Raw genomic sequence first — 24276 nt, forward strand, 5'->3', positions numbered from 1 at the left:
GTTTACAAAGCCATTGACTTGTTCTGAAGTTCTAATGCAAAATTTAATCTTGGCCAGTGATTCCACATCCCTGTCGTCAAGGGTCGATTTGTTTGAACCTGGTCCATATACCATATTTTTCCTCCAATTAGCCCTAGAGGCCAACACTGATCCCCTTGAGTAAGGGATAGCCTTATCATAGGTAAATGAAATAGCATTTGTTTATCATTATTAAAAGTAATACATTTTGTCTTATTAAATGGTAAGGACTTTTCACTGAATGGATATGGTAAACGTCATTTTACATCATAGAATCATTGTACATTTATAACCCCCACCCCAAAACGAAGTTGGTGGGGGCGGGTATACTGGAATCATCTGTCTGTCCATTTGTCTGTTGGTAGGCAAACTATGCATTTGCTCAGTTTATGATGGATTTTGGTGGGAATATGGAGATTAGCCCCCTAAAGTGACTTTGCATCCCCACCCCTTTTCAGAGAGTTGATTCCTTTTATTTAACAAATGAACTCAAACTTGTCCATCTATGCATTCTCTCGCTTAACAATGGATTTCAAATTTTAAAAAGATATTGTGGGAATGGCAAGTGCAATGTGGAAATAATAATGACCTTGTCAATCAATGATAATGAGAAAAGGGCCTTAAGAATGATAAAGTTTGCTTTTTCTTTGCCTGTTACAATAAAATTAGGTACATGTAGTTGTAAGTCACATGTATATTAGGTGTAGTCACAAGTCACATAAAAATTAATTGTAGTTGTAAGTTATATGTAAATTAAGTGAACTCGTAAGTCACATGTAAATTATGAGCAGTCGTAAGTCACATTAAATTTGGGGTAGTTTTAAGTCACATTAAATTTGGGGTAGTTTTAAGTCACATTAAATTTGGGGTAGTTTTAAGTCACATTAAATTTGGGGTAGTTTTAAGTCACATTAAATTAGGAGTAGTTTTAAGTCATACATATTCATGTCTAGTCCTTTATCATACAAAATTCAGGTGTAGTGACTCTTGTCATATGTCATACATCATTTGGAAGTATATACAACAGTGTAATTCATGGCTTTCACTGTAATTCATAAAGAATATTCTTTAAAGTGTTTTTGAACTCTTTTGAAAAAAAAGTCAGGAGAAAGTCAGTAGGCATATGTATCCTTAACTCAAAAACCATAATATGAAATCAAGTTTTTTTTATCATGAATCATTGAAAAAAAAATTGTGAAGAAGATTCAGGGGTGGTAAGTTAGTACCTCCAACACATATTGATACTGATTCTGGTATTTATAGGCAGTTAATGGAGGCTGAATTCCTGTACCTTGTGGTGTAGAGTGATGTTATCGTCTATTGGTGATGACAGGTATATGTAATTAGAGCTCTTTAGCTATTAAAGGCTAAGAAAAGCACCTTTACATTATGTCTGAAAGATGTCGTTTCTGATTCTGGATGATAATAGCATCTGACCACATAAACCCTACTTAAGTGATTCATAATTTGAATATATCCACTTTTATCTGGTAAAAGTCTTCTGTACAACTTTATCTGGATCTAACATATTGTGTCTGAGTGTTCTAGGCAAGGTAATGAGGAGTACACTACCTTTAGCCTGTGCTTGGGTGACCACACGATCTTTCTAGTCGTTGGACACTGTCAATCATGTTTACTCAGCTTACACTTGTCATTTTTTTAATAATTTTTTTTATAAATGATTAAACCATGAATTGAAATTTGGCATCTTTAGAATAAAAAAAAAATTTACTTAAAAATAAGGTTCAATATTAATTCTACTTTGCCTTGTAATATTTCAACATGGTTTAAAATTTTATGTAACATTTTACTAAGCTGACATCTCCAGGGATATTTAGATCCATTCAATAAATTGATTAGTTCAGCTAATGCCCTTCAAGTGACCTTACCTGTGATTAAGTAATAAAACAAGATTTACAGTACTAACATCTTTATTTATAATGATGTAAATTTTGGTCAGTATTATAAGGTTTGTGTTTTAGATGTAGCCTTACTTAACTTCCCTATCACAATTTCTTTTCTCACTATAAACAGTGACTCATCTGGAGATCAATAATTTGAGTTCATCAAGGAATTCTATTGGATATCCGTTTGTCAAAGCTTCATAGTATACAGGTAACACTATACATACTGTCATACAGGTAACACTATACATACTGTCATACAGGTAACACTATACATATTGTCATACAGGTAACACTATACATACTGTCATACAGGTAACACTATACATACTGTCATACAGATAACACTATATATACTGTCATACAGGTAACACTATATATACTGTCATACAGGTAACACTATATATACTGTCATACAGGTAACACTATACATACTGTCATACAGGTAACACTATATATACTGTCATACAGGTAACACTATACATACTGTCATACAGGTAACACTATACATACTGTCATACAGGTAACACTATATATACTGTCATACAGGTAACACTATACATACTGTCATACAGGTAACACTATATATACTGTCATACAGGTAACACTATACATACTGTCATACAGGTAACACTATATATACTGTCATACAGGTAACACTATATATACTGTCATACAGGTAACACTATATATACTGTCATACAGGTAACACTATACATACTGTCATACAGGTAACACTATACATACTGTCATACAGGTAACACTATATATACTGTTATATAGGTAACAATATACTTACTGTCATACAGGTAACACTATACATACTGTCATACAGGTAACACTATACATACTGTCATACAGGTAACACTATATATACTGTCATACAGGTAACACTATACATACTGTCATACAGGTAACACTATACATACTGTCATACAGGTAACACTATACATACTGTCATACAGGTAACACTATACATACTGTCATACAGGTAACACTATATATACTGTCATACAGGTAACACTATATATACTGTCATACAGGTAACACTATACATACTGTCATACAGAACACTATATATACTGTCATACAGGTAACACTATACATACTGTCATACAGGTAACACTATATATACTGTCATACAGGTAACACTATACATACTGTCATACAGGTAACACTATATATACTGTCATACAGGTAACACTATACATACTGTCATACAGGTAACACTATATATACTGTCATACAGGTAACACTATATATACTGTCATACAGGTAACACTATATATACTGTCATACAGGTAACACTATATATACTGTCATACAGGTAACACTATATATACTGTCATACAGGTAACACTATATATACTGTCATACAGGTAACACTATACATACTGTCATACAGGTAACACTATATATACTGTCATACAGGTAACACTATATATACTGTCATACAGGTAACACTATACATACTGTCATACAGGTAACACTATACATACTGTCATACAAGTAACACTATATATACTGTCATACAAGTAACACTATATATACTGTCATACAGGTAACACTATACATACTGTCATACAGGTAACACTATATATACTGTCATACAGGTAACACTATATATACTGTCATACAGGTAACACTATACATACTGTCATACAGGTAACACTATATATACTGTCATACAGGTAACACTATATATACTGTCATACAGGTAACACTATATACTGTCATACAGGTAACACTATACATACTGTCATACAGGTAACACTATATATACTGTCATACAGGTAACACTATACATACTGTCATACAGCTAACTCTATATATACTGTCATACAGGTAACACTATACATATTGTCATACAGGTAACACTATACATACTGTCATACAAGTAACACTATACATACTGTTATATAGGTAACAATATACTTACTGTCATACAGGTAACACTATATATAATGTCATACAGGTAACACTGTATATACTGTCATACAGGTAACACTATACATACTGTCATACAGGTAACACTATACATACTGTTATATAGGTAACAATATACTTACTGTCATACATAACACTATATATACTGTCATACAGGTAACAATATACTTACTGTCGTACAGGTAACACTATATATACTGTCATACAGGTAACACTATACATACTGTCATACATGTAACAGTATAAAACTGTCATACAGGTAACACTATACATACTGTCATACAGATAACACTAGATAGATATTGAGTTCCTTTTGTCATACAGGTAACACTAGATAGGTATTGAGTTCCTTTTGTCATACAGGTAACACTAGACAGATATTGAGTTCCTTTTGTCATACAAGTAACACGAGATAGATATTGAGTTCCTTTTGTCATACAGGTAACAAGAGATAGATATTCAGTTCCTTTTGTCATACAGTTAACACTAGATAGATATTGAGTTCCTTTTGTCATACAGATAACACTAGATAGATATTGAGTTCCTTTTGTCATACAGGTAACACTAGATAGATATTCAGTTCCTTTTGTCATACAGGTAACACTAGATAGATATTGAGTTCCTTTTGTCATACAGGTAACACTAGATAGATATTCAGTTCCTTTTGTCATACAGGTAACACTAGGTAGATATTCAGTTCCTTTTGTCATACAGTTAACACTAGATAGATATTGAGTTCCTTTTGTCATACAGGTAACACTAGATAGATATTCAGTTCCCTTTGTCATACAGGTAACACTAGATAGATATTCAGTTCCTTTTGTCATACAGGTAACACTAGATAGATATTGAGTTCCTTTTGTCATACAGTTAACACTAGATAGATATTGAGTTCCTTTTGTCATACAGGTAACAGTAGATAGATATTGAGTTCCTTTTGTCATACAGGTAACACTAGATAGATATTGAGTTTCTTTTGTCATACAGGTAACACTAGATAGATATTTAGTTCCTTTTGTCCTACAGGTAACAGTAGATAGATATTGAGTTCCTTTTGTCATACAGGTAACACTAGATAGATATTCAGTTCCTTTTGTCATACAGGTAACACTAGATAGATATTCAGTTCCTTTTGTCATACAGGTAACACTGTAAACATGAATTATATATATATATATATATCTGTTAAACAGAATCTATGTTAATGTAACAATCTTTCATCATATAATATTATCAGGTAATAACACAGGTACACTGTTTCTAGTACAGGTGTGTAATCAAACCAACACAATTTTAAGTATACTGGTATGTATTTGTGTAGGTAACAATTTAAATTTCATCAGAGGAAGCTACAGGCTGTGTAGTACAATTAGACATACCAATCAAACATCATGCTTGGTCGATATATTGGTTGCTAAGCAACGATAAATAACCAATTACCTACCTGTCGTAATGAATGCTTTCATCCTCTTTTCATCTGAGGACTTGTCCGTTCTAAATCATGTCCTGTTTGATACGATTGGGAATGAGATTATTATTTAATGGTATTTGGTACCGAAAGAAAATGATGCTCATGAGTCCTGTTCTTATTAAAATGAAATAACTGTAAACTATTTATCAATTGTTATATTAGAAGAATGAGACAGCAGTATATTTGTAATTGATTTCACCACATCAGATTTCATTTGAAAATCTCGAGTAAACAAATCGGGGCTCATGCTGATGAATTCCTCACATACAGCCTAGGTGGTCCTCACCTGTTTTGTGAAATGTATTAGAATACTTTCTACCTTGTTACCATGGCACTAATTGTATGGCACTAATTAAATCCCTAGCATTAGACAGATCTAGCTTTCAACAGTCCTCTTTTCTGATTAAAGTAAAACATTGATTATATATCACTACTGGGCGCTTGGACAGATGATAAAGTGGTACCAAAATCTGTCTGTCTGTCTGTCTTTTCCATAAAAGTAGATCTAGTGGTACCAAAATCTGTTTGTCTTTTCCATAAAAGTAGATCTAGTGTACCAAAATCTGTCTGTCTTTTCCATAAAAGTAGATCTAGTGGTACCAAAATCTGTCTGTCTGTCTGTCTTTTCCATAAAAGTAGATCTAGTGGTACCAAAATCTGTCTGTCTGTCTGTCTTTTCCATAAAAGTAGATCTAGTGGTACCAAAATCTGTCTGTCTGTCTGTCTTTTCCATAAAAGTAGATCTACTGTTACCAAAATCTGTTTGTCTGTCTGTCTGTCTGTCTTTTCCATAAAAGTAGATCTAGTGGTACCAAAATCTGTCTGTCTGTCTGTCTTTTCCATAAAAGTAGATCTAGTGGTACCAAAATCTGTCTGTCTGTCTGTCTTTTCCATAAAAGTAGATCTAATGGTACCAAAATCTGTCTGTCTGTCTTTTCCATAAAAGTAGATCTAGTGGTACCAAAATCTTTCTGTCTGTCTGTCTGTCTGTCTGTCTGTCTTTTCCATAAAAGTAGATCTAGTAGACCTTCACTGCTTACAGTATATAGTATTTGTGTGATATGATATCAGTGAAGCCGAGTATTTTTTACAGCTTCAGGTTTGCTCATTTTATGGAGTAAATATGCCCTTTTCATTTTCTTCTCTGAAGAAAAATCAGCTTTGACAGTCGTAGAGCAGATTCACTTCAAGTTTGGTACATTTTATTGGTGAACATGAAGATTACAAACTTGATTTTGATATAAAGTACTTTCCCCTTTTTGCAGGGAATTATCCCCCTTTCACATTTTCTATTTAGTAACAAATTTTACAGTCGTAGCGTGATTTACTTCAGTTTGGTGTACAGTAAATATGAGACCAACTACCTTATGGCCTTGCCATTTCACGATCAGAAGCATGTATTAAAGGCCATTTCACGATCAGAAGCATGTATTAAAGGCCATTTCACGATCAGAAGCATGTATTAAAGGCCATTTCACGATCAGAAGCATGTAGATGTTCCTCATTCCATCCAATTGTTTCCTCTCATATACACTGTACTCTCAAAAAAAATACAGGTATCAAAAATTATTTTTTATGGAGTTGTATAATAATGATAATATGCAGGCCAAGTTCTCTGATTTGGTTACAACAAAAGTTTTGCTGGAGTTAGAACATTAAACAATAAAAACTTTGATAAAAACTTTCACAAAATTTGTAAGACCAATATTTGAGAACCTTGTCTGATTCCACTGGGGATTACAATCATGTCTGCAGAAAGAGACTGAGTTGTATTTTGGATTCTTCATAGTTCCGCAGAAAATTTTATTTCAGGAGTCATGTGTACACCTCTTAAAAATACCAATAACACTAAAAGGTTTCATGGTTCTCCTTGGTGGCCGATGGGGGCATCTATGTCACTCACAGACAATTCTAGTTTCATCTGTCTTCTTCCCACTTTCGATAGATCTGCATCTATTAGTATATCAGTTAAAAAAACCATCTGAAATCCATTCCTTACACAGTGTTGAAAGGATTTATGTCGAATACTGTTTCATAATGCTATCCTTACATTTTTTTTTTTAGAACTTTAGAAGCATTGTTTGGTTATAATTCTGTTCCACAGAGTTGCTATAAAATAGAGCTTTTGTTACAATTACTCCCAATAAAAAACTCCTGATCGAAAAAAAAAAAAAACTACACACTTGGCCGAGTATCATGTAAAGACTGTGTATATATAAAGGATGCATTGTAGAGAACAAATATTGATCTGTTAATCATATACATTGTCATCAATGATCAATACTCGACAGAGAATAATTAAATTACGATAGCAATAAGCCTGATGATTGAGTGGATGAACGTTGCATGTCCATAACTTCCTGTTTACTGGCCTGTAAATCGACAGGATCGCGATAGAAATGTAGTGGTTCCTATGATGAAATAAGGCCAAATAACGGGGGTAAATCTATCGCCAGAATAAATCACAATGGTATTTCATTATAAATATTTGATTTACTGAAATCTGTCCTGTGTTGGTAATCTGTTTCACGTATTGCACATCATATTCTGTTCGATGAAAACACCCCAAATATCGTCAAACAGTCAATAAATATTTATATTTATACTTCAGTGGTTAACTTGTTTCAGCCATAAAATAGTAATTAGCAATAATTATATTCCGCACACTGAAGTAAAGGGGTATAATGGAATGTTGTTGTTCATCAGTCTGTCTGTGGACAGGATCTTGTCAGGACAAATCCTCCTACAGTTTTCATCAAATCTTTATGTACCATATTTGACCTAATAAGTGCACTATGCACTTACACAAATATCAAAGGGTCGTGCTTAATAATAGGTAAAATCTTGACACCGTCTCTGTCCGTAAACAAGTTTTGTTATCACTATTTCTTCATAAGATCTTTTTCAAAATTCATTTGTAGGTTCCCCTTGCTCCCTAGTTGTGTTAATTTGATTTTGGTACTTATCAAAAAACAAAATGGCTGACAGGCAGCCATCTTGGATTTTTTCAATGAAGTTTGTTATCGCTATTTCGCGAAAAGTAAGAGATGGATCCCCTTGGTTTCTAGTTGTGCCAATTTTATTTTATGTCTGATCAGAAAAACAAAATGTCTGGCAGACGGACGTTTTAGATTTTGACTTTGTAAGTTTGTTATTGCTATTTCTAGAGAAGTACATGATGGATCTTTCTTAAATTTCATACGTAGGTTCCCTTTAGTCCCTAGTTGTGCTCGTTTGATTTTGGGTTTGATCAGAAAAAGAAAATGGCAGAAAAGTGGCCATCTTGACTTTGAGATTCATGAAACTTGTCACAGATTTTTCATTTTCCCTTGCCAGAGGCTCGGTTAATAAAATTTTAATGGCTTGTTTCATAAATTTTGTATACATAGAAACACATGTAAGGTTTTTTATATGTTAACTTACTTATCATAAACAATATTCTTCTTTAACTACAGTATCCTGTTTGCGGACATGTGTGGATTTACACAGCTTTCCTCTCAATGTACGGCGCAAGAACTTGTCCAGCTACTCAATGAACTATTTGCACGATTTGACCGCTTAGCTGCAGACAACCATTGCCTGCGAATCAAGATCTTGGGTGACTGTTACTACTGTGTTAGTGGGTTGCCTGATCCTCGCCCTGACCACGCCCACTGCTGTGTGGAGATGGGACTGGACATGATACAGGCCATCTCGTAAGTTTATTGGTAGGAAGTCAAGATGCTGATGAAACACAATTTTTCCAACATTTTTGCAGAATGTTACAAAAAATGAAATTTAGATTTACATATCCCCTTGTTTTAATTGGAATCCATTTTATCCTGTCGGTTTAAAATGGATGTCATCACCCAAACAACTTCATTTCCTTTATAACATTGTGTCAAATTGAACTAATTTACATGTATCAGTTAGGACTAGGATGGGATATCGGTTTGTAATCCAATATAGATTTTAATTGGACAGGCTTTTTGATGTAGTAAATGGATTACATAGTTGGCTGACTGTGTATTCAATTTTCATTAAATGCTCATGCATTCTTTGTTAAGGTAATTATGGTCCCATTGGGAGGGCATGCAGTCACCACTTTGTCCATTTGTTTGTCCATTTCGATAAGGAAAAATGCAGTGTGCAAGAACCATAACTCTGTTTGGCACAATTTAGGAGTTATTGCCCTTTGTTATCTTTCATACTGAAATTTTATTAGAAAAATAGCCCTTTTTGGAACCACTATTTATTCGGGGAGTATCCATGAGGTCTACCAAATTTCTTGTATTTCCCTTTTTTGTAACTTTAACCTAAAATACCTAATTTTCTTCAAACTTACATAAAAAAATGAATATCATTGGCAATCGGCACATCTATTATGCATAATTTGAATTTTGTGCTTGCTAAAACACAGGAAATTACTAAGGTAGCGATGATTGATCTAGAAAAATTACTGATCACATTAAATAAAGTTAAACCATCAGATAATTGAGTTTATCTGATCATTGTCCCATCACTAGTTAGGTCATTTCGATTTTAGTTTCTTGTTTCTGTTTGTGTGTGTTATGATTTACTGCTTTAAGTAGAGAAATAACAGTTTATTTTTTGATGTGTTTTTTAGATTAGTTAGAGATGTAACTGGAGCTGATGTAAATATGAGAGTAGGGATCCACAGTGGGCGTGTCCATTGTGGTGTCCTGGGACTCCGCAAATGGCAGTTTGATGTCTGGTCTAATGATGTCACCCTGGCTAATACCATGGAAGCAGGGGGCGTACCAGGGTAAGATAGTTAAATTTCAGAGTATATAAGCAGCATTTGTATTGGTCAGTTTTCAGTCTTTGTGTGTGCTGCTTTAATATTATTTTCTGATATTCAAAACAAAACAAAAAAACACCTTTATATCGATAATATGTTTATATTACAAAAACTTAAATTAGACAGAAATGATGTACAGAAAATAAAACATAAAATAATTAGATATTCTGTTTTTGTGTATACGAAAGTCCAGGTACTGTCCATGCAAGATAGATGATTATAATAAGTATGTAAGTTAGAGTTAATTCTCTTGATATAAGTTAAGACCTGGCAATAGAAAAGGGTGTGACTGTGTTTTGATTGCGATGGCAAAAAAATTATTTGAATATATCTGGAAGGCTACAACTCACTCATACACCACAGAATGGCAATAAAATTAAAGAGCATTAATTCAAAGGGAGATAACTTTTAAAAAGATACAGCTTTATGTGTAAGATAGCGTATAACCTTAACTTCATTTCAGATTACTGGTATTATGTGTAAGGTGATATGGTTTTATAAAATGTCATCACCATCTGAGTCTAATACAATGTGTGATTGTGTCTTTACTGATATGTCATCTATTGACTGTTACAAATAAAACATCATTGTAACAGAAAGCACTTGTTTTCTCGTTAGTTTGGTACACATAACAGAGGAAACACTCGGCTTCCTAAACGATTGCTATGATGTGGAGCCTGGCAATGGTGGCGACAGAAACACATATCTCCGTGACAACAAAATCACCACTTACCTGATCCGTGGAGATCAGCAGAGAATTAAGGTAAAACTGATATTCTTTAAGTTTCAGTCTGTGGGTCTGTAATAGTACATGTAAAAACACGATTTTTTTGTCATTGCTCTCTAAGGTTGTGGATTACATCAAAAAAAATGAAGAAAGTTTAGTGTAAATCTTTTTCACTTAATTCTGTAATAAGTAGGAAAAATATAAAAAAAATTGGTATTGTTCCTCAGCTCAATTTTGAACACACTTTCATCAGATCATGTTTTGTTGATAAGATTTTCAAGATGCATTTAGCGACCATTTTGAATATTGTCTTTCAAAATTTGTGACCATTATTTTCCAGAAACTAACTAACCTTGAATTTTATGGAAAAAGGCCAGATGATGAACTACCACAGATTAATTTGTAATTTGAATTGAGTGAAATATTGGCACAAGAGGGGACTCTTGTCATTGAAGTTGATGAAAAGTTCAAAGTCACACTAGCTAAAAATTAATCTAGAAGTTGTAAATGTATTTATTTTTAAAAACAAAAGTGATATTTATTTAATTTTGATAAAAAATAAAAATTGATTTGACATTTTTGTTCACAATGAAGGAAAAGCCAAAAGTCTCCCCCAAGAAATCTGCCAGGGGACGGCCAAACCAGGGAGTAGAAAAAAGTGCTGCAGCCAAGAGGATGGGCTTTGATGATGATCCCAATGCCAATATACACCAGAAGTAAGTGATGGTACTGATGGCTGTTTATATAAATTTCGGTTCCTTCTGTCCAGTCATCCTGGCCTTGTAGGCAGCATATACTAAAACTAAGAAAAATATATACCTGCTGCTATCATTGCATTTTTGTAAGGGGAAACTAAACTCGTGGTGGGACCTCTGTTTCCGACAAGACTTTTTTTTGTTCTTAATGACTTTCTTGAAATTGTTAAGTAAAACGTCTGTCTACCAAATACTCTAGTCTCTTCTGTCTTGTCAATCAACTTCAATATGCTTGTACCTGGTAAATTAGATGCTGAAAGACTGGTTTGTCTTCTGTTGTTAGTATAATTAACTGGAATGGATGTCATGCTACTGTGTCTACGACATTTCATTGTGATGACACTATAAAACCAGTCAACGTCTATAAAAAGTCTGCAGAATAAAGATCTTGAAACACTTTGGAGGCTTCTGATTGGTCGAAAATAAGACATCTGATTAAGTTTAACATTGGTATAAAAAAAGTTTTTGGGTGGGTTGACAAATAAATGATAAAATGATACCATTTTCGAAAAAGAAAAAAAAAATTGCTTCCCTTTGGTTGCCATGGTGTTAAACCAAATGAAAAAGACAAAAAAATTGTTTCTCTTTGGTTAGCATGTTGACCAAATGAAGACCTCTTGGAAGAATCTTGTTAGGACAACCCCTCCAAAACCATTGTTGATTGGGGAGCGAGGGATATTAGTCAGTCAGTAACTTCCTGCTTTACTTTGATACTGTTGTGGTACAATATGTATGATTAGAGATTTTAATCATAGTGCTATAAATACCAACTAGATAACCATATATACGATACCTGTCACTGTTTGAGGGAAAATTATTAAGCAACATAAGAAAGTTTACATTTTCTAGTCCGAAAGTCCACAAACACATCAAATTTTATCACTAGTTTTTCAACCTGGTTCATATTTTTTTTTTTACAGGTTAGGGTTTGGGGATCACTTTGAGTCCAAAAACCCAGAAGATGAAGTGAACGAGTATCTGGGACGTGCCATTGATGCACGAAGCATAGAGAAGCTACGGTCAGACCATGTCACAACGTTCTTACTGACCTTCCGAAAGAAAGATTTGGAGGAGAAGGTAGAGTGTTTGTACTTATTAGTGTCAATAAACAAAAGTCCTCCCAGATGTTTTGATAATAAGTTGTAATAAACAAAAATCCTCCAAAACATCCTGTTAATAAGTGTTAATAGACGACAGTCCTTCTAGATGTCTGAGATGATATGCAGATATTTTCATTTATTATCCTTTTTTCCTTGCTTCAGTTAGGTAATATATTACATAGAAACATTAAACTGAAAATTTCGTTATTTTTTGATGATGTAATCCCGGTGTTTGATCATTCGTAGCAGAATTGGGAATGTTGACTTTTGCAAATTGCAGCAAATGCTAAATGTATAAAATTTATCTGAACAAGATAATGGTTATTAACAATCTCTTAAAAAGAAGTTATTACCTTCGTCACCTGTTAAAATTATCTCCCTTTTGATGTGAATTTAATTTTTCCATCATTATTTTTTTATTAGAGTTTTCCAATCCTGTCTTTCTTAACATCAATTTCAAATGTTTTGTCAAATCAATCACATTATCCCTATCACTCTTCATTGAATGGAACTCTTTTGGATTAGAGGTGATTATAACATTGAGGTAGAATACATCCTAGAATAATAAAGAGCTATAGATATGAGACTGAGCTTAGATGGCAGTTTAATTGTGTACATTTTTAAAATTTAGAGAAGTAGAAATGATCTTTTTGAAATTGAGAAGAAAAAATATTTTACTGAAAATATTGCTATTTTTTTTAAAGATTGACAGAAGTTCATAAGGTGATGAACGCAACAGAATGAAATGGTAATACTAACACCCATCAACAGGTTGGACTAAGTATAATGCACAACTACTGCACTGTCACATTATAATCACCATATTAATGATTCTGATTGTGAATCTCTTTATTTAACCAAACAAAAATCATTTATCATATAACACTTACATATGACTGAGGTCTCTGATGTTATTTTGACAAATATACAAAAGGATAGACGTAACCAGGATAGACGTAACCTTATTATAAAACAATTGCGAAACAAACTGTCAGTTAAATATACTAATCACTCTTGTTGGCCTGGATTGAATTGAACGATGGGTTTTTCTACGGGAGGAAACTGGAGTACCCGTAGAAAACCTATGTGGTCAATCAAGTGATCCTCCATACCTATTCAGGTTCTGTCAGGGGAATTAAACCCGAGACATCAAAGTGAAAGGAGGGTGCATTACCCCTGCACCACCAAAAGAATAAACAAGGACAATAGCCCCTTACTTTCTCTTTAGGATGATTCAGGACTGATCCATGTGTCGTTACAGGGACTTACTTTCTAATTAAAAACAATATTGTTATCACTCAGATAAACCACAAGTAAGTAATCCATCATTAAGGTTGTGATATGATAGTTAACTGTCAGGACTCAAATGTCTACATTATACTCTATTCACCTTTATCACCCCTGTTAACACTCATGCCACACCTTGCTGTCTCACATGTATTACCAGTAACATATTCTCATAGTTACCAGAACCTACTTTACATCACACCGGATATTAAGCATGTCTTATTCCATCAAAGATGACTGTAAAAAATTAATGTTCACTGATAAAATTATAAATTGACAGTGAAGCAAAGGCTGTGTAAATTGTCGAGAGGATGTGGTTCATTCTTTAGATCTTGTTATCACTGAACTTCCTGAAAAGCATTTTCTTCAGTTACGCATGTAGGCTCCTCTAGCTCCTTTGTTGTGCCATTTGAATTTTAGAATTCATCAGAAAAAAACAAAATGGCTGACAGGTGGCCATCTTGGATTTTGACTTTAACCACATTTCTTCAATAGTATCTGATAGATCTCTCTTTCAAATTTTTAACATGTAAGGAAAGACTTTAAAATCCTTCTTGTGACGATGAAGGTAAATTTGGTCATAATACTTTTGAGAAAGAGTAACTTACCTTGTATCAGAGGTAGATTTGGGCCCTACTGGGCCTGACGGGCAGGAGATAAAACTGAGCAAATCGTTCAAACTATCTTCTGGATTGGATTTTGTCTGGTGCATCATCATATAGAAGGGATTGAATTTTTTTACCATCAGTGAGTTTGAGAAAAATGGACAGAATAAACATCATATATTTGCAAGGTGTGTTTGAAAAATAGTGACGGCTCATTGGACTCTAGAGAGGGCGGGATTTTTTTATCTTTTGTTTTTGGGCTATAAAGATTGGTGAAGGTACTACATTTCCATATTAAAGTTATGGTAATTATTTCTTAAATGAAATATATAGATTTTTGGTCAAAATATTCGTATTGGATGAAAATAGTGCTGACAGCTTTATAATGTTCAATATCTCAGCCTCTTAGACAGTGACCTACTTAAATGATTACTCTTATTTTTGTATTGTTTCCCTGTGGAATTCATTTCGAAATCCTTATCATTATCATAGATAAGTGATATAACAACATGTTTGACAGGTTTAATGAATTTATCAAAATATCCTATGTTTTAATGAAATCAGGTGCCGTTTTTCTCATAATTTTCAGTATTAGTTGTGGAAAATTCATTTTCACTGCACTTAATCAAGATATGTCACCTATCATAGCTTAAATAAATTGCTGTTGTATAGCATAACACTAGTATCTTATATAATTTTATGACAAAAAACAGTTCAGAAGTTTTACAAACTTTACCACTTAATATATTGTTACATGTTATATTAATGCTTTTATTATCATTCAATTTTTATGTTTTATGCTAAACACACAAATGACTGTTAATTTATGGTTTTCATATTTATTTGAAAAATAACAAATAAGCTAAATTTATCCATATTTTTGTTTGTTAATAGTATCATGACGTATTTCTATATCAGTAATCTGCCTGATAATTACAAACCCACACCTCGTACACATGTTTACAGATAGTTTAACATCCTGTAAATTACATTGATGTTGGAAATGTCATGGCAATGATTTATAATTCATCTTCAATTAATCTAATTTCATTTATTGTAACTTAAACGTATTCCCTTACAGTGAAAATCTGTACAAATAACTGCCTGTACACGATCTACCAGGAAGTATTATGTGTAAATTTACTGAATATCAACTCATTGCATTTTTTTTTTTTTTTTTTTGCTATGTTGTCTTATTAAACAGGTTAAATGTTTAAAAGAATTTTTCAAATTCCTCCAACTTTTAGAATTTGTTTGAATGGACAACCATTAAATGGTGTGGGACACCAACAACTGACAATAAACTTTGTATTTACAGTATTCTAAGATGACACCATGGGACAATAAACACGTTTACATCTACTGACATGTTTACATCTACTGTAAACTTTGTATTTACAGTATTCTAAGTTTACATCTGTGGGACACCATGTTTACATCTACTGACAATAAACTTTGTATTTACAGTATTCGAAGGTGTGGGACACCATGTTTACATCTACTGACAATAAACTTGGGACACCATGTTTACATCTACTGACAATAAACTTTGTATTTACAGTATTCTAAGATGAGGGACACCACGTTTACATCTACTGACAGTAAACTTTGTATTTACAGTATTCGAAGGTGCGGGACACCATGTTTACATCTACTGACAGTAAACTTTGTATTTACAGTATTCGAAGGTGCGGGACACCATGTTTACATCTACTGACAGTAAACTTTGTATTTACAGTATTCGAAGACACCATGTGCAGGACACCATGTTTACATCTACTGACAATAAACTTTATATTTACAGTATTCTAAGATGAGGGACACCATGTTTACATCTGCTGACAATAAACTTTGTATTTACAGTATTCGAAGGTGCGGGACACCATGTGCAGGACACCATGTTTACATCTACTGACAATAAACTTTATATTTACAGTATTCTAAGATGAGGGACACCATGTTTACATCTGCTGACAATAAACTTTGTATTTACAGTATTCTAAGGTGTGGGACACCATGTTTACATCTACTGACAATAAACTTTGTATTTACAGTATTCTAAGGTGTGGGACACCATGTTTACATCTACTGACAATAAACTTTGTATTTACAGTATTCTAAGGTGCAGGACACCATGTTTACATCTGCTGACAATAAACTTTGTATTTACAGTATTCTAAGGTGTGGGACACCATGTTTACATCTACTGACAATAAACTTTGTATTTACAGTATTCTAAGGTGCGGGACACCATGTGCAGGACACCATGTTTACATCTGCTGACAATAAACTTTGTATTTACAGTATTCTAAGATGAGGGACACCATGTTTACATCTGCTGACAATAAACTTTATATTTACAGTATTCTAAGGTGCAGGACACCATGTGCAGGACACCATGTTTGCATCTTTGTTTACATCTGCTGACAATAAACTTTGTATTTACAGTATTCGAAGGTGCGGGACACCATGTGCAGGACACCATGTTTGCATCTACTGACAATAAACTTTGTATTTACAGTATTCTAAGGTGCAGGACACCATGTGCAGGACACCATGTTTGCATCTACTGACAATAAACTTTGTATTTACAGTATTCTAAGGTGCGGGACACCATGTTTACATCTACTGACAGTAACCTTTGTATTTACAGTATTCGAAGGTGCGGGACACCATGTTTACTTCACATCTATGCTGTACGTTACTGATGCTGATGTGTATAGCTGTAATACAACTTGTCATTCTTTATCAGTAAGTAATATTATCATAAAAAGTTTACACTTGTAATGAAGTGTGATAAGACTGAAGATACTTAATTGATTTGCAAGTTGTAGAAGATGAAAAAGAATATTTTAAACCTCTCTTAAGTTTTTTTTTTTTTTATATTTTTCCTTAAACAAAGAAAAATGATTAATTCTACAATTAAAAAAGGAAATAAAGGAGATCTCCCTCCCAATGGCTCTCCCCCAATTTTGGGGCACTGACTTCTGTCAAAGCAGGGTAGAACAGTAACTACATGACTTTTTGCTTGGTGCTTTTTGTTAATGGTAACAACTTATTATAAGGCACAAGTCATAATTAAAATGCCTGGAACTGTACATTATATCAAAGTGCTTATGATATATGAGAAGCATTCTTGTCAGTGATAGGTTACTTAACAAATTTAGAATGTTTCATAACAATGACAAAGTTTCTTGTAATTTATGTTTTGTTTTTTCTGTTACAGATCAACAGTTCTAGCAATATTTTTTCCATTATGTTTCATCATTGTCATCATTCTGTTTCTCTTAGTACTGTCAGAGTCATCACAGGTAAATTTTTCGGCTCATGTATGTGCATTACTAGATATGAGATTTCTCTACATGCTGTGAACTGACTGCATTTAAAACCAAACAAAAACACCTTTACAAGTCTGTCATTAACAGTCTGAAATGAATGTGTACCATGTAACTGCAAATTATTATGGTCTATACCCCACCCCGGGGGCTTGAGTGGTAGATACCTCACCTCAGAGGCCTTAGTGGTGGATACATCACCTCAGAGGCCTTAGTGGTGGATACATCACCTCAGGGGCCTGAGTGGTGGATACCTCACCTCAGGGGCCTGACTGGTGGATTCCCCATCCCAGGGGCCTGAGTGGTGGATACCCCACCCCAGAGGTCTGAGACGTGGATACCCCACCTCAGAGGCCTGACTGGTGGATACCCCACCTCAGAGGCCTAAGTGGTGGAGTCAGTAGATCAGGGATGAATTTGACTGAAATTTCAGCATTTTTTTACTTCAATCCAAGATGTAAAAGAAATCAGATATCGAGGAAGTATATAGACTGATGATCGTTTAGGCCTGTAGGCCTCTTGTTCTTAAAATATTACATTGTTTCTTTGGATTAAGTAAACTTTAGCAGTCTTTGTTTAATGATAATGATATAATACATTAATTTTTTCCACATTCATAATTAAGGATAACAGATCACTTCATTCAAGTCTATCAAGTATGATACTACAACTGCAGGTCATTGTATTTCAAGTTTTTGTTTATTTTTTTCAGTACATGCCTAAAGGACTGCGGTCAGCAGCCACTAAGATTGCAGTCAATAAGTGGTTAAACCAACTTGTGACCACGCTGGCCGTCTCCATTCTCTTTGTGGCATCTATATTTGCCATGGTTTGTTAACTGTATTTATTGTAAAATAAATATTATTGTGTCATTAAGCATGTCACCGTTCTTGTATATTGTACCTCCAATGTAGAAGAGTTCTAATTTTTTCCAATTTTACACTATTTTTATTTTCATATGCCAGAGAGTTCTACATTATATTTATTTTTATTTTTCCTGTTAAAAAGAAAAAACAAACAAACAAATGATGCATGTTTTTGGATTCCCATTTCAGAAAAAAAAAAATCCTTCTTTTGTTCTGAATAGACGTTCTTCATAAGACCCATTTGTTTCCAGAATTGTTAAACCTATATACCTTCCTCTGCTGTTTTGCATGTCCAAATCTGATGAAAATTGATTTTTTTTTCAGTTTTTCCTTGGAACCACAAGTTACATTGAATGTCTTTCATCCTACTACGGCGCATCTCCCTCAAGTTTCAACTTAAGCTTGGTACATTTGGCTAATATCACACGAGCATCAGAAACTAATATTTGTCACCAATCAGACGCGACAACACATTTCCCTGAACACTTTACATTCTGTGTTATGCTGGCTATGATTGGCTGTGCAGTATACGTACAAGCCAGTAGTGTGTTCAAGCTTATAGTATTGCTTGTAATGTTACTAGTGTACTGTATTTTAGTGGAAGTGTTCTTTGTAAATTTGTATGACAATCGGGATTTACTATTGGTCGCAGAAAGTGGGTAAGTAGAAATTTTTTGTTTTCTTGTGTTTTACAAATTAGTTATAAATTGTACCCGTAGATGAAGTTTTTAGACCTGGTATTAAAATTTAATTTCACTTTTAAAAATAAAAATTGGAATGTAATATTGAAAATGATTGTTGAAACTGGCAAAGAATACAAAAAAAATCATCACACATACAAATTTGTCTAGATTTTAGAAAAACATATACACATTTGTATATCAATTACCTGTACAAGTCTATCAGTTCAGAAAAAAATTATCATAGCAATTTGATTGTAGGATGAAAAAAAAACATAAAATATTATGAAAATATGTATGTAATAAAATACGATATACATAGAGGTGTTTTCACATATGGTACCATACAAACTTGTTTTTAGGATATCATTAAACATTTCTTCCCGCAAACTTTGAATGATAACGGAATTAGGTGTTTTTTCTAGGTACTGAAGTCACTGACAAAATGGAAATAAGATGATCTAAAAATTCATCTGCAGTTCACAAAAATGGCAATGAAATTGATTGGGTATACAAAAATACTGAATTTGAATCTGTTTTGTGATCTAAATTTATCTGACATCCGTGGGTTGATTTTAAATAGCTGGTCAAAGTAACAGTTTCCTAATGTTGATAGTGCTCCAGGTACATGTAAGGTGTAATAATCAGGTGTGTTCTATGTATTAGGAAGGAGCTGGGTGACCCTGTTTCGTTTATCCCTCTGAAGTGGGAGACGGTCGCTGTACTTGTGGTGCTGGTTGGAATTCTTTTTGTACAAACACAACAGGTGGAATCTACTTCCAGATTGGATTTTCTCTGGAAAGTACAGGTAAATATAGCTAGATTGACAGGTTTTTTCTATAATGTAAAGGTAAATATAATTAGATGGCCAAGTAATTAACAGTCAACACAGGTCAATTTTCCGGTACAAGCGATCCATTCAGGTAAGTGCCCATCACCAACTTCTTTTTGCTTTTCTTGCAAATCTGAATTTATCAAAGAGCTTTATTAGAACAACTAAAAACATCCCTCAATTTCACTATTTTACATATCAATGCTGTCTTATAATAATGTCCCTAAAGTGATGTTTCTATTTCTGTATAGTCATATTCCTGCTTCTCTAATTTACAATGCATTTTTTGTCATGATTTGATATTGTATCATATTGGATAAAAGTTAGTGCTTGTGAAGATGGCTATTGTTCCTTTGTCAGTCCTCTGTCTTTGTTATAGAACATGATGGCATGACTATTTCAGGAATGATGGTATAAAATCTTGATGAATCTTCATATGTACGAATAATTTTATCGCTATCTTGTAGGCAACGGATGAGAAAGAAGAAATGGAAAGCCTTCGAGCCTATAATAAGAGGCTTGTAACAAACATCCTTCCTATTAATGTCGCAGAACACTTCATGAAAAATACTTACAAAAAGGATGAGGTAAGCTGACATTGTTTAGAGCTGTGTAAAGTAGGAGAGGCTAGTGAGGTTTAGGGTTGTGTAAAGTAGGAGAGGCTAGTTAGGTTTAGGGTTGTGTAAAGTAGGAGAGGCTAGTGAGGTTTAGGGTTGTGTAAAGTAGGAGAGGCTAGTGAGGTTTAGGGTTGTGTAAAGTAGGAGAGGCTAGTGAGGTTTAGGGTTGTGTAAAGTAGGTAAGGCCACAGGGGTTTGAGATTATGTGAACTAGGTAAGGCCACAGGGGTTTAAGGTTGTGTAAAGTAGGTAAGGCCACAGGGGTTTTAGGTTGTGTAAAGTAGGTAAGGCCACAGGGGTTTGAGGTTGTGTAAAGAAGGTAAGGCACCAGGGGTTTGAGATTATGTAAACTAGGTAAGGCCACAGGGGTTTAAGGTTGTGTAAAGTAGATAATGACAGAAGGGTTTGGGTTGTGTTGAGGAGGTAAGGACAGTGGGGTTTGGGGTTGTGTTGAGAAGATAAGGACAGTGGGGTTGTGTTGAGGAGGTAAGGACAGTGGGGTGTGGGGTTGTGTTAAGAAGGTAAGGGCAGTGGGGTTTGGGGTTGTGTTGAGGAGGTAAGGACAGTGGGGTTTGGGGTTGTGTTGAGAAGGTAAGGACAGTGGGGTGTGGGGTTGTGTTGAGAAGGTAAGGACAGTGGGGTTTGGGGTTGTGTTGAGAAGGTAAGGACAGTGGGGTTTGGGGTTGTGTTGAGAAGATAAGGACAGTGGAGTGTGGGGTTGTGTTAAGAAGGTAAGGACAGTGGGGTGTGGGGTTGTGTTGAGAAGGTAAGGACAGTGGGGTTTCGGGTTGTGTTGAGAAGGTAAGGACAGTGGGGTGTGGGGTTGTGTTGAGAAGGTAAGGACAGTGGGGTTTGGGGTTGTGTTGAGAAGGTAAGGACAGTGGGGTTTGGGGTTGTGTTGAGAAGGTAAGGACAGTGGGGTTTGGGGTTGTGTTGAGGAGGTAAGGACAGTGTGGTTTGGGGTTGTGTTGAGGAGGTAAGGACAGTGGAGTGTGGGGTTGTGTTAAGAAGGTAAGGACAGTGGGGTGTGGGGTTGTGTTGAGAAGGTAAGGACAGTGGGGTGTGGGGTTGTGTTGAGAAGGTAAGGACAGTGGGGTGTGGGGTTGTAGGTAATTTGAGTCACTTGATGTAGCAGGCAGGTAGATTTAGTCACTAGGTGAGGTCTATGGGTGTGACAGGCAGAGTCAGCCAGTAGATATAGCTATTTAGGCATGCAGGATAAGTGAGAGTGGCCAGTGGGTGTGGCCAGTGGGTATGGACAGTGGTTTAGTCAGTCATTGAGATCATTTGTTGTATTGACACTTGTGTAACAGATATACCAGATAATAGATAGACAAAATTCTGAAAATAGATCAGGTCATCTTTTACTGTTATTCCGTAATACAAAGCATATTACAATACCTTTACTGTTTTTATCAATATTAATCATTTAAACTACAGTAACGAGTTAGGACTGGCATACAATACAGGTTCTGTGTTATTACAATTGGTAACAGACAAATCGGTGATTACGATTGGTTACAGACAAATCGGTGATTACGATTGGTTACAGACAAATCGGTGATTACGATTGGTTACAGATAGATTGGTCGTTTTATAGACAAATTGGTCATTTTACAGACAAATTGGTTGTTTTACAGGCAAATTGGTCATTGAGATTTGTTACAGACAAAACAGTTATTACAATGTTTGTTTTAAGGCTTACAATCTGTTTATGTGTTGAAGGACTTGTACTACATGGATTCAGAGAACTCGTGTATCATGTTTGCATCCATCACTAACTTTTCCGAGTTCTACATGGAGTTGGAGGGAAACAATGAGGGTGTAGAGTGTCTGCGTCTCCTCAATGAAATCATCGCTGACTTTGATGAGGTATGACAATGTTTACAAATGAAATTCACATATTGTTAAGAAAATGTGTCAAAAATAACAATTTGTGTGTGCCTTTGCCTTTTATAGGGAAAGGGGGGAGGCCTGTTCCATTCCAAATAGGTATATCAATATTCTTGAAAATCTCTGAATACATTTTGTTAGGTCATCTGACAATGTGTTTAGTCCATCTTTGTGCCCCATTTACCATGTGCCATCTGCTGTTCTTAATGTTTAAAATTTTAAACTTATTCTCAGATTTCACCTGTGGGGTTGAGCTGAAACTTGACATGAAATATGATCCAGACGAAATGTTGGTGACAAAGTGTTATTATTTCTTTGCCTTCTCAAAAGTTCAATATGGCTACCATGGCAGCTGTATTGTAACATGATTGCACAATCATGTATTCTCGGAACACCTCTTTTAAACTTTTTTTTCAAATTCTACCAGTGCCATTCAGCTGAAAGTTGGTGGGAATGTTAAGGAAGGGAAGCTGAAAAAGATTTCGACCTTGTCAGAAGTTCAATATTGCAGCCATGGTGGCCATTTTGAAACATGATAATGCAATCATGGTTTCCCTGGATAATACCCATTTTAAACTTTTTTTCAAGTTCCACCAGTGGAATTTAGCAGAAATTTACCTGAAATGATCCTGACTAACTATTATATTTTGGAGTTAGTCCAATTGAGCTGTAACCTTAAAAAGACCTGATTCAATTCCATTGGTGCCACTGAGCTGAAGTTTTTGTGAGAATGTTACGAAACTGAAATGAAGAATGTTTTCACCTTTACTGCTAAAATCTTTCAGACTGTTTTAAAGATGTAATAAGTGTTCCTACCACTACCACTGTTGTTATATCCTATATAGATCATGATAGTCAGATTACATTTGAAATCACTGGGCCTGTTGTTAAGGTTTTCTTCATACCATCATACCATCATACCATCAGGTTCTACACCTTATTTTATTTAGGTGGTGATCAGTCAAGGGTAAAGGGTCAAAGGTCACATTTGACAACTTCTGCCAGTTTATTCAAAAATGATACATATATGCATGGGAGCAAGGGCAATCATATCAAAGAGACATTTTCTAAATTCAGCATACCTATAAATATTTATTTCCTATGTGATAGGTTACTGAGATTGTTGACCAATACATTAAGTCTTATGGTTACATTTCCCAGGTACTTGGTGACGAGAAATTTGGGTGTATCGAGAAGATCAAGACCATTGGATCAACCTATATGGCTGCATCTGGACTCACACCACAGACTAACTTCTCTGATATGAGTCACGTTATTGCTCTGGCGGAATATGCCTTCGCTATTCAGGCACAACTGCATTATGTCAATGAGCATTCCTTCAACAACTTCAAAATCAGAATTGGTCAGTGTTTTTTACTTAAAAAAAAAAAACCAGATTAAATTTAATGGTACCCCTCTGAGTAAACTTACAATAAAA

At 34.6% G+C, this 24276-nt stretch overlaps 1 protein-coding gene across 1 annotated transcript in view; it reads left to right on the top strand.

Annotated features, from left to right (window-relative positions):
• LOC132560857 (adenylate cyclase type 5-like) overlaps positions 1–24276 on the top strand; it is a 42332-nt gene that overhangs the window by 16293 nt on the left and 1763 nt on the right. Inside the window, exons 4-16 of the mRNA XM_060225561.1 lie at positions 8796–9035; positions 9947–10105; positions 10760–10904; positions 11463–11584; positions 12544–12700; positions 17269–17366; positions 17842–17926; positions 18663–18779; positions 19141–19475; positions 20163–20304; positions 20796–20915; positions 22671–22817; positions 24000–24201. Of these exons, the coding sequence (XP_060081544.1) occupies positions 8796–9035; positions 9947–10105; positions 10760–10904; positions 11463–11584; positions 12544–12700; positions 17269–17366; positions 17842–17926; positions 18663–18779; positions 19141–19475; positions 20163–20304; positions 20796–20915; positions 22671–22817; positions 24000–24201 (2069 nt within the window). The remainder of the gene's footprint in view (positions 1–8795; positions 9036–9946; positions 10106–10759; positions 10905–11462; positions 11585–12543; positions 12701–17268; positions 17367–17841; positions 17927–18662; positions 18780–19140; positions 19476–20162; positions 20305–20795; positions 20916–22670; positions 22818–23999; positions 24202–24276) is intronic.

This window comes from Ylistrum balloti, unplaced genomic scaffold (assembly GCF_031769215.1).
Source record: "Ylistrum balloti isolate Yb309-2 unplaced genomic scaffold, AGI_CSIRO_Ybal_v1 Utg371124, whole genome shotgun sequence".
Lineage (NCBI taxonomy): Eukaryota > Metazoa > Mollusca > Bivalvia > Pectinida > Pectinidae > Ylistrum > Ylistrum balloti.